This window comes from Xenopus laevis, chromosome 4S (genome assembly GCF_017654675.1).
Source record: "Xenopus laevis strain J_2021 chromosome 4S, Xenopus_laevis_v10.1, whole genome shotgun sequence".
Classification (NCBI taxonomy): Eukaryota; Metazoa; Chordata; class Amphibia; order Anura; family Pipidae; genus Xenopus; species Xenopus laevis.
Window position 1 is genome coordinate 113,348,384 of NC_054378.1, and position 13,939 is coordinate 113,362,322.

Genomic DNA, 13,939 nt, shown 5'->3' on the forward strand with positions numbered 1-13,939 from the left:
AGAAATTCCAACATTTTGATCACATCATAATTGGTTTTTTCCCTGAGGAAGATCACTATGATTTGAGTGAAACATTTGAGCTTGTTAGGTGTGGTACTTTATACACATTTTACCTGCTCCAATGCATGCTGTATGTGTGTGTGTATATATAAATATATGTGTGTGTATTCGCTAAAAGAACATTAAACTAATGTTGTTCATGGATAGGTTAATAAATGTTGAGGCTAAAACCAGTCCATGTGTATCATACTTTGTAAGCAATCCCCTGAAATATCAATCCTTTAATGCATGTTTGTGACCCCAGGCTCTGCTCTTTATCAGTCAAGGTCTGTAATATATAACGGATAGGCACCAGGCTCTGGCTGAGTATACCTTATCTGTCTCATAGATTAGCTCTGCCTTCTGTCCCAAAGGGATGTTGCCGTCAGACAGGATACCAATAAATCTTAGAAAAGCAAATCAAGTCTGGTTAATACTGCGTAATCGATTACATAGCATAAATGCAAATAACTTACTGAATTGATGCATCCGAGCTCCTTGTTTAAGAGCCAAGGCAGAGAGAGTTTCCCATCGCCTCTGTAGCAAGACTGAATGCGCTCTTTGATTTTATCCTTGATCTTCTTCAAGGTGAAGAGGCACAGGACAGATTCTTTGGGGGGCTTGATCCGGTTCTTCTGTCCCTGTGAGAAGACGGTGAAAAGAATATCTTCTCTTTCAGAGATGCCCAGCTCCTTAGCCAAGCGTTTCCCTGGCTTGCTCAGATAAGCATCTTGTATTAACCTATATTCCACCCCGTCCTTCATGCAACCAATAGGAAACTCTACGTAAGAGTAGAACTTGGGATCATCTACACAAAGCCGGACAATCTTGGATGTAAAGAACTGCTCCCCTGTTGAGTCAGGTGATGTTAGCTGGGTGTCCAACTGGAGAGTTAAGTAGTACACAAACTGCTCGCTGCTGAAACTGTACACATAGTAGATATCAAACGTAGGGAATTTGGACAAGGTATCTGAGGGAATCTTAAGCTGTGAAGACACAAATTCATCCTGATAGACAAAGCTAAACATTTCAGCGTTTTCTTCATTGGCCAGTAGTTTGCGGCTGGAGAGGGTGGGGAAATATTCTGACTTTCCATCAATAGGAGTCCCAACAAAGAGTTTATTTTGGCCATTTGGAACCTCAATGATAACACCAGACATGGTCCCAGACTCATTCACACTGGAAAGGTAATGTTCCTTGCGGTGGTGCGGCTCACCCAACTTGAAAAGATCATCAAGACGTAGGAACTGGCAGATCCCCTGTGAGGCGCTCCCACATGCTATTAATCTGTTATCCGCGTAATCAACGAGTAGCAACTTGTTTACATTATTCGTGGTGAAAAGTCCATGGGGGCAGGACTGGACACTAGGCGGAGGGTAACACTTTTCGTTGTCCTCTACTGGACCTGTTACGTGGGTGCGCAAGAGAGTCAAATTATTGGAGAGTTTGTAAATCCTGTTGATGGCTCCCAAATACACCTCCCCGGTTTTATTATGTACTACTAGGTGAGTCAGGCTCCAGTCGCTTCCTGTAAAAGTCCTGAAGCCTTTGGGAGTCCCATCCCCTGTTGTAATCCAGGAACCAAGCAAAACTAAAAAAGTCCATAAATGGAACAGAAGAGGCTTCCCGGCATGGAGCAGCATCTTCCCTAATAATAATTAGAACAATAATTAAAAAAAACACCCAAAAATAAATTAAAATGGGGGAAGGGAGGTTATATTTCCAAGTTGACTCCTGTTGACTGCCTCATTTACTCGGTCCAGATAGACAGCCAGCAAAGGTCTGCAAAACACAACAAATATAATTAGAACAGTTAATTAAATTTAGGCCATCTGATCATCATGTAAACTCTCTAGAACATCTCCTAAAAACCTATTCAGCACCCCAAGCAAAACTGGTCTCCATTCTATATTTACCCATCCACTGATTAAGAGAAGGTTACGGGACTTACACTCAGGATAATGACATATTTTATGCAATAACCAACAAAAAGAAATATTTAGCCTAATCATGTCACATACAAATAGACTGATTCGTCTTTAAAACCATAAATTGCATTTTTTTCAAACCTATTCATCTTTACACTCTTCGCATTATTACTCATTTTATAATTATGGCACATAAAAAAAAAATCAGGAATTAGAACCATTGAATTTTGAATATTTTTAATGTAAAATAAAATGCTCCCTGAATGTATCAGTGCAGTTTTAGACATAGTTAAAGTTTGCAAAACTAAAGTTAGTGACACGCCTAAAGGGAAAATAACTAATCGTATAATGCAAATGTGGGAAACATATCCAATGGGAGGTGATTATATACCAATGGTGGTTGCGAAGTAAGAACTATGTCTTTATTGTATATTTTTCTTTTCTTTTGTTTTTCTTCTTTTATTATTTGAATTATGTTTATGTTTTGAAAACTGAAAATAAAGAATATATATAAAAAAAAAATCTCCTCGCCCTTTATTTTCTTCCTATACTCCGAATAGTCATTGATCACAGCAACAACAACTTTCATGATCCAACGGGGGAGATTTGCAGTAACAATGGCAACATTTATCCCACTATCCCAGATGTTTTGGTCTTCTAACATCAAGAGACCAATAAAAGGTAGCTGCTGACTGGTTTCCATGGGTGACTTGACCAGAAATGTCCATTTAATTACAGAAATTCCATTGTGTTCCGGTGGCCCCCAGTTTCAGCTCATGGTGGGTGACTAGACTGCACATTGTTTCAGAAAAGAAAGTCACAAATGAGAACCAACCACACAATCTATCTTCATCTACCTTCACAGCTCAGGTTACATCTCATCTACTCCTCTCATTGACCAGTGTGTGCACTTAACATTAATGGAGCTACTTCCACCAAGGGCACCATGTAAATAAAACCCTATGGAAGGATAGGATTAAGGGGTTTTGAAAAGAAACACATTCTGTACAGCACTACGCTTTCAGAATACCACTTAAGAGTGTGTGACAAAAGGCCAGAGAGAAGACAAAGGAAGTCTAGAAATTATATTTCCTTTTCTGTAGAAACATAAAACTTGGAGATAAAGACCAATAGGTCCATCTAATCTAGCCATTTTCTTTTCAGCTGAAAAGGTTATTCTAGGTCTTCCATTTATTCTCAAGATAGTCATTGTTTTCACCCAACCATTATTCAGTGATCTCTTCCTATTTTTTACACCCTCCACTGACACTTAATTTCAAGTCTCTAGTGCACAGTTTTTTTCCATGTCCTTCCAGTTTATGTTATTCTTAAATATCGTCCACTCCTCACAGAAGAACATTAACTGTTTATTCTAGCAACCCCAACAAAGCACACATGTGGGAGCCTTTAAATAATTTCAATTTCAGTCTTCCCCATCCTATTTAAAAATTTAAATTAAGATCTCAGACTCTTACTGAACACACATTTCCTTACAATTAGTCTTTGAATAAAATTACTAAAGATGTTGCTATTCAGTATACAAGGTTAGCTTTGAACAAAGTCACAAATCCTTAATCTTCCACTCCAGTCTTTTTGTTAAGGTGACCATACATGCTACAATTACGATCTTTACCATGACCATCTTTCAACCACTCTACTAAAGGTACACTCGATATGCCCACTAACGCCTGGGATATATTGGGTGAATCCAAACGTTCACAATGCTACGAATGGGTGCTGTTGGGTCGAATCAACTAGCCAACGTGGTCCTGGATTGTAGGAAAAAAACTAACTTGACCGACCAATATCTGGCCAATTTCTGAACTGATATCGATCAGGAGGACCCATCGGGAGCCCCCACACACTGGCAGATAAGCTGCCGAATTAGTCTAAAAACAAAAAAGAATTCTTTAGCTCTGAAGATTCGGCATTAAGGTTACGATGTTTGGGCAACTTCAAACATGCCTAATCAAAATTTTGAGTCCTGCCCAATCGAAGAGACAACCAATATTCAAGGCTTTTTACCCACATTGGTTGCCTTGTCTCCCACCGAACACGCAACCGATTATTGCACAAAAGATCTTTTGTATGATAATATCAGTGCCTCCATGGCCACCTTTAATGCTAGGTGTCTCTACTCTCTCCTGGTCACCTAAACACTGAAGTGACCCTCCACAGAGACCTATAAAATATTATTCCACAGCTGCACCTTCCTCTGAGCTACTAAAACCTCTTCAAGGCCAACCCTATTCAAGATAACTTTTCACACAATGCAATTTATATAGCAAGCCTTATACAGACTTCCTGATAACCAGAATTCCCTTATCGGTTACCAATTTAGTGCATACACTTCATTCATCATTCATTTATTATAGATAAACAGCTTAAAACCTTTTATATCTTGAGGGTTAGCAAATTTCTATGTAATTTATGGATTATTCTTTCATATGAATACATTTTAAGAATCCTTGGGTAAACTGGGCACAACTTATATCAATTGGAGGGCCATATTCCACCCAAGAGCCTACTGTTGGGAAGCCATTCTTCAGCCAATTTCCCCTTAAGGTTAAGGGTTTCATTACCAGAATTGTTTTCATATCCAGACCATGGTGAATGGAGCTATTGCAAGAACAAATATCATTTGAGGGAGAATACATGTCTACAGTGGCCTCAACAGGAGCCAAAAACATTATGTTGGTAGGAGACCTAACACATTTTCTTATCTCAGTACATGGGCATTAACATAGTGGCTCTGACAAATGAATAAAACACATCATATGCGCACTCTGTCGCCATATTTGAATTTATATGAACTTATACATCCATCTGAGTTTCAGATAGCACACGTGTACTCACTCTGTGGTGACACCACGAAATTTAAAATATATTTTTCTGAAACAGAACATAAATTTTGAATGTACGGGACGCGAAGGATCCAAAGTACATCTGAAATAGTAAATCACATGAAGCCACCTGTAATCCTCAGCAAAGTGGAGTCCTTTAATGCTAAACCATTCTCCTAAGAACATTTTTCCATCTCTAAACAGAGGCAGAAGCCATTAGGAACCCAAGGCTCCCAAAACTGAGAGAACAATTAAAGTGCATAGAGTTCAGATAGTTCTAAAAAAATAGCTGTGCTGCTCATTACTCAGCAAAAAAATAAATAAAGCAGAAACAGACATAACCATTTCCAAGCACAAGTCTGGTTGAGGTGGCCAGAAGATAACCACAGGGACCTAAGAAGCACTGAAGGAGACAGTATAGACTGTATTTATCCCTGTTTGGCACAGGTACCACTTCATAGCTACACCTTTCTGTATTTAACCATGGTCATAGGGGCCAGGGTGTAACCAGTGCACCAACTGCACAGCAAGCAACACAGATACATGACTAAAGCTACAGGGCTCCAATACCATCTGTAAGAGCTTTTCTCTATACCTTCCAAACTGTCAATCTCTATACAGTATGTGTTGCTTCCCAGCTCCCTTCTCAGGTTATACCCCCTCTTGTATTTTTAATCTAGTGTGAAGGAACATTACATGTTGACAGCCCTGTTAATGTGCGACTGAACAAGAAGTCTCTTTTTATGACCCTATCTGAATATATTAAAAAGCGGAACTGCTGCAAGCAAAAAAGAAATGCTGGTGGATTATGGAGTATTCAGATTGCTGCAGACTAAGGAAACATACAATCTTCCCCACTCTTCACAAGGCATTTCTTTATATCGTTTTATGTACTTCTGAACTCAACCGAGAATCGAAAGTGGAGGGTTAGGACTTCTAAGGATTTTAATCTCAGAAGCAGATTTAGTGAAAGTTCATTCAATTTTAGGATTTCTGAAACCAAAGCAATTTCCCATCTTTGTGTTTGTTTTTGTGAACAGCACAAAGGCTGCAAGGGGCTGGGAGCTGCTGAGCTTAATACTTGTGCAGATATGGGACCTGTTATCCAGAATGCTCAGGGCATGGGGTTTTCCAGATAATGGATCTTTCCGTAATTTGGATCTTCATACCTTAAAGGCCCCCATACCGCCCCAGGCCGTTAAAAGCTGCCGACAGACCGAGTCGGCAGCTTATTGGCCCGTGTGTGGAGCCATCCTACTGGGTTCCCTGATCGATATGTGGTCGAAAGACGGGCAGATCTCGATCGAGCAGGTTGAAAAATCCCGTCAGATCGCGGGCCGCATCTGTGCGTCTATGTGGTCCCACGATCCAGCCACCCAAATCAGATCCAATATGATCACTGTTGGCATATTGGGGAGAGAACCGCTCATTTGGCAACATCGCCAAATGAGCGGATCTCTACTTCTATGGCCACCTTAAGTCTACTAAAAAATCATGTTAACATTAAATAAACCCAATAGGCTGGTTTAGCTTCCAATAAGGATTAATTATATCTTAGTTTGGATCAAGTACAAGCTACTGTTTTATTATCACAAAGAAAAACAAAATAATTGTTAAATATTTGGATTTAATTGGATAAAACAGAGTCTATGGGAGATGGCTTTTCCGTAATTCAGAGCTTTCTGGATAACTGGTTTCCGGATAACAGATCCCTATAGCTCTATGCACAGGTGTGGAAGTCTGTAATCTAGAATGCCTGGGACCGGGGGGTTTTCAAATAAGGGGTCTTTCAAATTAGGGATCTCTCAAATTTGGGGGTCTTTCTGTAATTTGGGTCTCCATACCTTATGTTTACTAAAAAAAAAATCACTGAAAAATTAAACCCAATAGGATTGTAAGGTAATAAGGATTCCAATAAGGATTAATTATGCCTTAGTTAGGATCATGTACAAGATACTGTTTTATTATTACAGAGAAAAAAGGAAATACTTTATAGAAATCAGAATTATTTGGTTAAAATGGACTCTATGATAGATAACCTTCCCATAATTCGGAGCTTTCTGGATAACGGATCCAATACATATATATCTGTCCCTTTAATGTCCATTTAAGTGGAAAATCCTTCCTTTTCCATTTCGACTCCTCCCAACTTTGCCATTATAACACTAACACTAATATAAAGTTTAGCAAAAAATCTTTATCAGTTGGGTAGAAAAGTTCTCCAGCTTAAAGGTGATTCTGTAGCCCCTCTTGCCATACACATGGCTTCTGACCAGTGATACATCAATTATGCCCATATAGAAAGGGGTGGCTGTATTCAGGGTATACATAATCACAACATACCGTGCTACAGTCTGGGGCATGTTATGCATTTGGTACCAGCCAATGCCAGCCTGTGCCCTGCTGGTTTATTTATAAGAGACACTACGGCACAACAATACTCTCTCGCTCCCTACCCCTCCGAATTTTCTCACCCTGTCTCTGCTGCCTTTCATGGTGACAGCTCAGTTCTGGGGGGACAAAGTAGTAATAAAAGTGCCACTTGTCAAAGAGCAAGATGTGCCAGTTGAAGACAGCAGCCTGCAGGCAAGCATAGACAGGCTCTATACCCAGGGCTCAACACTGCCAATTACAGGAAGATGTGCAGAATGCCAGAGCTAGCCCCCAGCTAATCAGCTGCACAGACCTCTGCAAGGCAAAGCCATGTGTTAATGTCTATGGAACTGGCAAAGGCAGCACCATCTTTCTATATTACTGCTTGGTGCCCATCTGCAATTAAAATAAATCATCCCTACCAACTCCAATTCTGCTTCCCCCATACATTCTATAACCCTACTTGAAGTTTCAGCCTCGTCCAAACCAATATGGTCTCCCAGCGGCTGGTCATAAGGTCTCTAATATCCTCCCATCCATCTGTTAAAGAGTTCAGTTAAGCTGGCCATAGATGTTGAGATCTTTAAAAGATCAGATCCTGCTCGGGAGACCACGATCTTCTCAGAACGATCGTACCAATTTACCTTCAACTAAAAAGACCAATTTGCCAGGAAAACAAAGGTGAGCTGCTTGCTTGGCCCTGCAAACATATATATATTGCATGGGACTGACAAAGATTTTTTGACCTGGCCAATTAATTTCCTGACAGATGTCGGCCGAAAAATTGTAAGATGTACGATCGTTCGAATCCGACTAACCGCACGATAATTTCGAAGGATCGGTCGGGCTTCCCTAAAATCGGTCGTTCGGCAAGAAGAATTGTCACGTCTATGGGGAGCTTTAAACAAACACTTCTATTGACTTCACCCTTGCAATGTCGGACAACGGCAGCAAACAAAACAGTGGGGAAAAAAATCCCTGTTAATTTTAGCATGCAAGCACCCCACAGTTCCCTCCTCAAAGTCAAGCCTCCACTTTCCACCCACAGACTGCACCCTTAGTAGAAGGATGAAGGACCCGGGCTCCTATTCGGTGTATGATCTACAATAGGTTATACACTGCACTGCTTTTAGATGGTATGGCTATGGAAGGTCCCCAATTTCACCCAACGACGTCCATGGCATGAAAGAATGGACAGCCATGTTTTCTAACAGCAAGCGCCCAGCAGGAGTTCCCACTAGTGTTTCCAGCATTGCGGGCAATAAAGGGATAAGAATTTTGGGTGATTTGGCAGGAGCCCCTGAGCTAAAGAAAGTTGCACGTACCGTATCCCCCAGACGTAGGGTTGCCATCTGGCTGGTATTTTACAGGCCTGGCTGGTTAAAAATTAAGGTTGATCCCAATGTTATTAATAGAGAAAAAAGATAAATAGATAGGAAGGCCAGTACTTTTTTCCAGAAAAAAATCCGTGCCGGCAAAGGCCCTTCTGAACGCCATGATTTCCTGCATAAGAGTTTGTTTTTTGTGTCAGCTGAGGTTACAGACGGAATCCCGGCCCGTGCTCCGCATTGTGGTCACAGGGTTTTTTTTAAATACTCAGCCCTCTTGCTGTTGGGACAAAACAAACAGTTATGAGAGAAACAGGCACCGGCCAGGCACTAAAGCACAGGAAATTCATCTAACGAAGAAGAAAAAGTTCACATTGTCTCAGTGTATGACTTCTTTAACCCTGCGTTGGCTGGGGGCGTCCAAACAATAACTGGAACACTAAAGCCAGTCCAAATAATTCCAGTGCACGGAGAGACAATGCAAAGGAAATGGTTCAAAAGAATCACTGTTGTCACAGATACCTACTTTTTATTTATTTACATGTCTGCTTTATTTTTAGTTTCCTTTTAATTTATGTATTTTAAAATTTCTGTCTTTTCTCCTTTTACCTTAAATTGGCCATACACCCATAGATACACCCATTGGCCAGAGCAGGCCTCCTTGTACCATGGATATTGGGCATTCTGTTGATTGGACAGGTTTAAAAATCAGTTGATTTGGCTCAAAGAAAACATCCTTGATATCATTTCATGTACAGGAATGGGACCTATTGTCCAGAATGCTCAGTACCTGGGGCTTTCAAGATAATGGATCTTTCTGTAATTTGGATCTTCATACGTCAAGTCTATTAGAACATGTAAACAGTAAATAAAACCAATAGGCTGGTTTTGCTTCCATTTGCTTTCATTAAGGATTAATTATACAGTATATTGGTTTGGATCAAGTACAAGCTACTGTTTTATTATTACAGAGAAAAAGGAAATCATTTTTAAAAATCTGGATTATTTGGATTAAATAGAGTCTATGGGAGACGGCCTTTCCGTAATTCGGAACTTTCTTGATAACGGGTTTCCGGACAACGGATCCCATATCGGTACAGTCGATCTGATGAGGAAGAGGCAAAGGAAGATGCTACTGAATGGTTCTGTAACTGACATCTTTACACGCACAGGGGGTCAGCATTTCTTAGGAAGCCTCTCATCGCCTCTCTTTATATTAATGCTTTATCCGTCTTTCTACTGAAGATTAATCTCAAGACCGCAAAGACCATATTTCTGTAGGTATGGGCAGCTTAGGTCTCATATGATGATATCTCTTCCACTCTCACAGATGAATATCACAGGCCTCCCCAGGAAGTACGATAATAAATGTGCTCTGATATTGATGCACCAGATCCTGAGGATCTACGGAGAAACCCTGCCACAAAGCTAGGCAGTAATGCTGTTCATGCTAGATAGGAAGCAGAGGCATGAATACCAGATAATACATTTCTCCACTGCTTCAATACACTGAATGAGCAGATTATACTTGCCAGCAGTACAGTAAAATATATATAAACAGCATTTAAAGTGGACCTGTCACCCAGACACAAAAATCTGTATAATAAAAGTCCTTTTCAAATTAAACATGAAATCCAATTTTTATTTTTTATTTAAGCATTCATAGCTGTTGTAAGCTCATTTAAAAATCTCAGCTGTCAATCAAATATTGTCTGCCCCTCCTCTATGCCCGTGGCATAGAGGCGGGGCAGACAATTACTTTCACTTTCAATTCAGCACTTCTTAGATGTCACTGCTCTCCCCACATTCCCCCAGTTCTCTTTACCATATAACTGTGTGGTCAGGGCATGGGGATGGACATCGGGTCCCCCATTCTGGTGCACAAACAAGATTCTGAGATGATACAAGGCTTGTCTTAATAACAGTGTCCACAAAATGGCTGCTCCCTGCTTGCTATAATTTTGAAATCCCAGACTGAAGGAAACAAAATTCAAATAATTTATATAGTGTAGTTAAAGTTCATTTTCCTTGACTAATCTGATAAAATAGGATTTTGAATAATTTTTTTGGGTGACGGGTCCCCTTTAAGCCTCCAGGAGGCTGTCAAACTGTATTCTGGAATCAATGGCATACCAACACAGATTTATGGACCTTTCAATGAACTGTGCTCCCATGCTACTCCCTGAGAATGCTGATTTATGAACGGACGGGATTCCTCTTTGATTCCAAGCTAACTGCTACATCCTTATGCAGGTATTTAAACATCCCTAGAACCCACAGTTGACCCTGCATTCTGGACATCTTTAAAGGAGAACTAAAGCTTAACTAAAGATGTAGCTAGAAATGTTGTACATTATGTTTTAGGCTTCTGTACCAGCCCAAGGCAACCACAGCCCTTTAGTGATAAAGATCTGTGTCTCTAAAAATTCCCCAGTAGCTCCCCATCTTCTTTTCTGCTGATTCACTGCACATGCTCTGTGCTGCTGTCACTTACTTAGCTTAGGGACCCACTCACAATATACAGTACACATAGAATAGAAATGTCACAATATAAGGCTGATTAGTAATTAATACAGATAATTACTACATGGCAGCACAGAAACCAGTGCAATTAGCATCAGAATTTAATAATCAGCCCTGTAGCATCAGCTTATATTACAGGCCAACCTAATTTTCTGATGGATAATTAGTGACGAGCCCTAAGCTTAGCTTCTCAACAGCTGCTCAGAGCCCACTGAGCATGTGAGTGTCACAGACACTTTCCAAGATGGTGACCCCCTGTGACAAGTTTGAAGTCCTGGATCATTGCTGCTATTGACAAGCTGAAACTTTAGCCTCGTGCAATAAGTTTAGTATATAAAATTTGCTATTTTAAGCCATATTCAGTGTTAGGGTTTAGTCCGCCTTTAAAACACAAGTAAAGCTAGGAGGTTGCAGTTTGTTAGGTACCACCCAAAAGGTCGGATTGGAACTCCTAGAGCTCACCAAAGAACTTCCTAGGCTCACTTACCAACAATAAGAAAGAGACCATGATATAGGTGTTATACACATCTATGATGGAAAAGAAAGGGTTGGTGATTGACCTCAGCTTGGGTCCACTGACAGATAAACTTGTACTTAATACACGAGACTAAATATACTGCTGTGGCTTTATGGTATATTTCTGCAGTTGTGGGGTTGTAAAGACCCAGTTTAGATTGTTCTGTCCTATTTCATTCAGACGCTGTGCATGAATGGCCTGTATATATGGCCTGTGTATGGTTGCAGTACCACTTCAGGGAAACTAGACAGAACCCCAAAGCAAAATAATTCTATTTCCAGAAGACAAACACAAGGAGAGCATGCCAATAAAGAAATGCCTAACTCCGGAGCATCTGCCTTTCACATACCCTGTGTTACTTCTTGGATACCCACAACTAAAAACCTGACGAGCCTGATAGTATCATCATGTATTCGCTTGCAGCAACTGTCATTCTCCACCAAACGCCGCCCATTCAGAAACCATGCTAGGAAATATTTTTAGCCCTTTAAAATGTCAAAACAATGGAAATGATGAGCAATAACAAGGAAGGGGAAATAGCTCTAAATACATTAAACAGGGCCTCCTGCAACCTCCAGCAGTCACAATGAGCCCATGATAAGATGGGAAAGGGGGGTGGTGTCACTGTAAATCATAACTAAACCCCCAATAATCTTCATTAACAGCAACAAAAGATCAAGAGTAATCTTCCTGCAAACCTACCAAGCTAAATAAAGTTAGATTGGCAGTAACACAATACATTAGCAATACACACACCTGTACACTTCTATAGAGAACTGTAACACACAGGGCATTCCATGTCAATCTATGATCAAAGGAATGTGACATAATACACAACCCCCAGGATCCTCTCTGTAGACAGATCATTCAGCAGAGACAACACATGCAGACATGCCATATAGGGGTTCAGGCACGCTCTTCGGCTAGCTTGTTATGCTGGTTCAGCCTGTGCGCACATTGCCTGTGGCAACTATCTGCATGTGCACCATGATTAAAATTCAACAGGCTGGTGATCCCTATTTAACTGCAATTCAAGAGTGTGCCTTAGGGAGCATCAAAGGGCAGCACAGAAACTGAAACTATAAACACCCAGCATGCTCTTTCAGCCAAAGTCCTCCTGAAAACCAGTCCCTGCAACCAACACACTTTGAATTCTATCAAGCTATGGAAGTCGGTTTGTAGATATAACTCTACCCAACAACACTAAATCGGGTTCATCATTCAACATCAAAACATTTTTGGCTAACTGGCCCAACATGGGGATTTTTCCATGTCTGGTCAACATTATTGCCTTACCCAAATACTCGAACCCTTGAGTTCACTTCTTTTGCACCCAGATTTCAGAAGAAGACAAGGTGCACTTGGCACATATGTGCCCCAATAGCACCTGCTCCATAATGCTAAATATTGCAAGCGAGAACAGTTGCAAAAATACTGGCAGATAATTGCCAGCTTCGGAGATGCTTGGGCAGCTTAAGGCTTGTGCAGCCAAGTGTCACCACACCCTGTGAGAAGCTCCACGGGCCTTGGATTCCGCAAAGAGGCTTCTAATTAAGACCTAAGACAGTATTCACATAAACACATTGTAACTGAGCATGCAGCCATTGGGGCTGGAAAGTAACCCTACAAGTGCCTGTGAATAGACAAGCTACTACAGGTATAGGATCCATTATCCAGAAACCAGTTACCCAGAAAGCTTTGAATTATGGAAAGGCCATCTTCCATAGATTCCATTTTATCCAAATAATCCAAATTTTAAAAAAATATTTGCTTTTTCTCTGTAATAATAAAACAGTAACTTGTACTTGATCCCAACTAAGATATAATGAATCCTTATTGGAAGCAAAACCAGTCTATTGGGTTTATTTAATGTTTACATGGTTTTCTAGTAGACTTAAGGAGCACAAGGCAACGTGAAAAGCTGCCCCTAAGAGTGAAAGCTCTATGTAACACTCCTGTGAATCACATTTCAGTACCTTTTCTATTATTAACATATATTAATATAAAAATGTGCATGTAATTCACTCTTTCTTGCTTTGATCCTACATATATACATATATAATACGTAAGGGTGACTAAGTGCATATACATTTCCGTAACACAAATACAAAGAGAACATTAAAAACCATGATATAAAGACCTGAAACCGAAAGGTAATGTTCCATCAGCAAGTACACAGCAAAAAAAAAAATGAAGTTTAAAATACAGAACTGTATGAAAATAGACTCCCGGGAAGTTCCCTGCAACGTGACTGCTAAGAGCAGGGAAAGAACAGGAGTTGACGGGAGATGGGACAACAGAAAGGTCCCCCGTCATCACCAATAAAAACGCAGCCATTTGTTGGCCTCCTTTGTGCAGTCAGCGTTTGCCTCTGCATCTGCTCCCTGT

At 40.5% G+C, this 13,939-nt stretch overlaps 1 protein-coding gene across 1 annotated transcript in view; it reads right to left on the minus strand.

The window, feature by feature from the left end:
* plxna1.S (plexin A1 S homeolog) overlaps window positions 1–13,939 on the minus strand; it is a gene marked incomplete at its 5' end in the record, with an annotated part of 250,346 nt that overhangs the window by 216,509 nt on the left and 19,898 nt on the right. Inside the window, 1 exon segment of the mRNA NM_001094988.1 lies at window positions 516–1,821. Coding sequence (NP_001088457.1) covers window positions 516–1,682 — 1,167 coding nt within the window.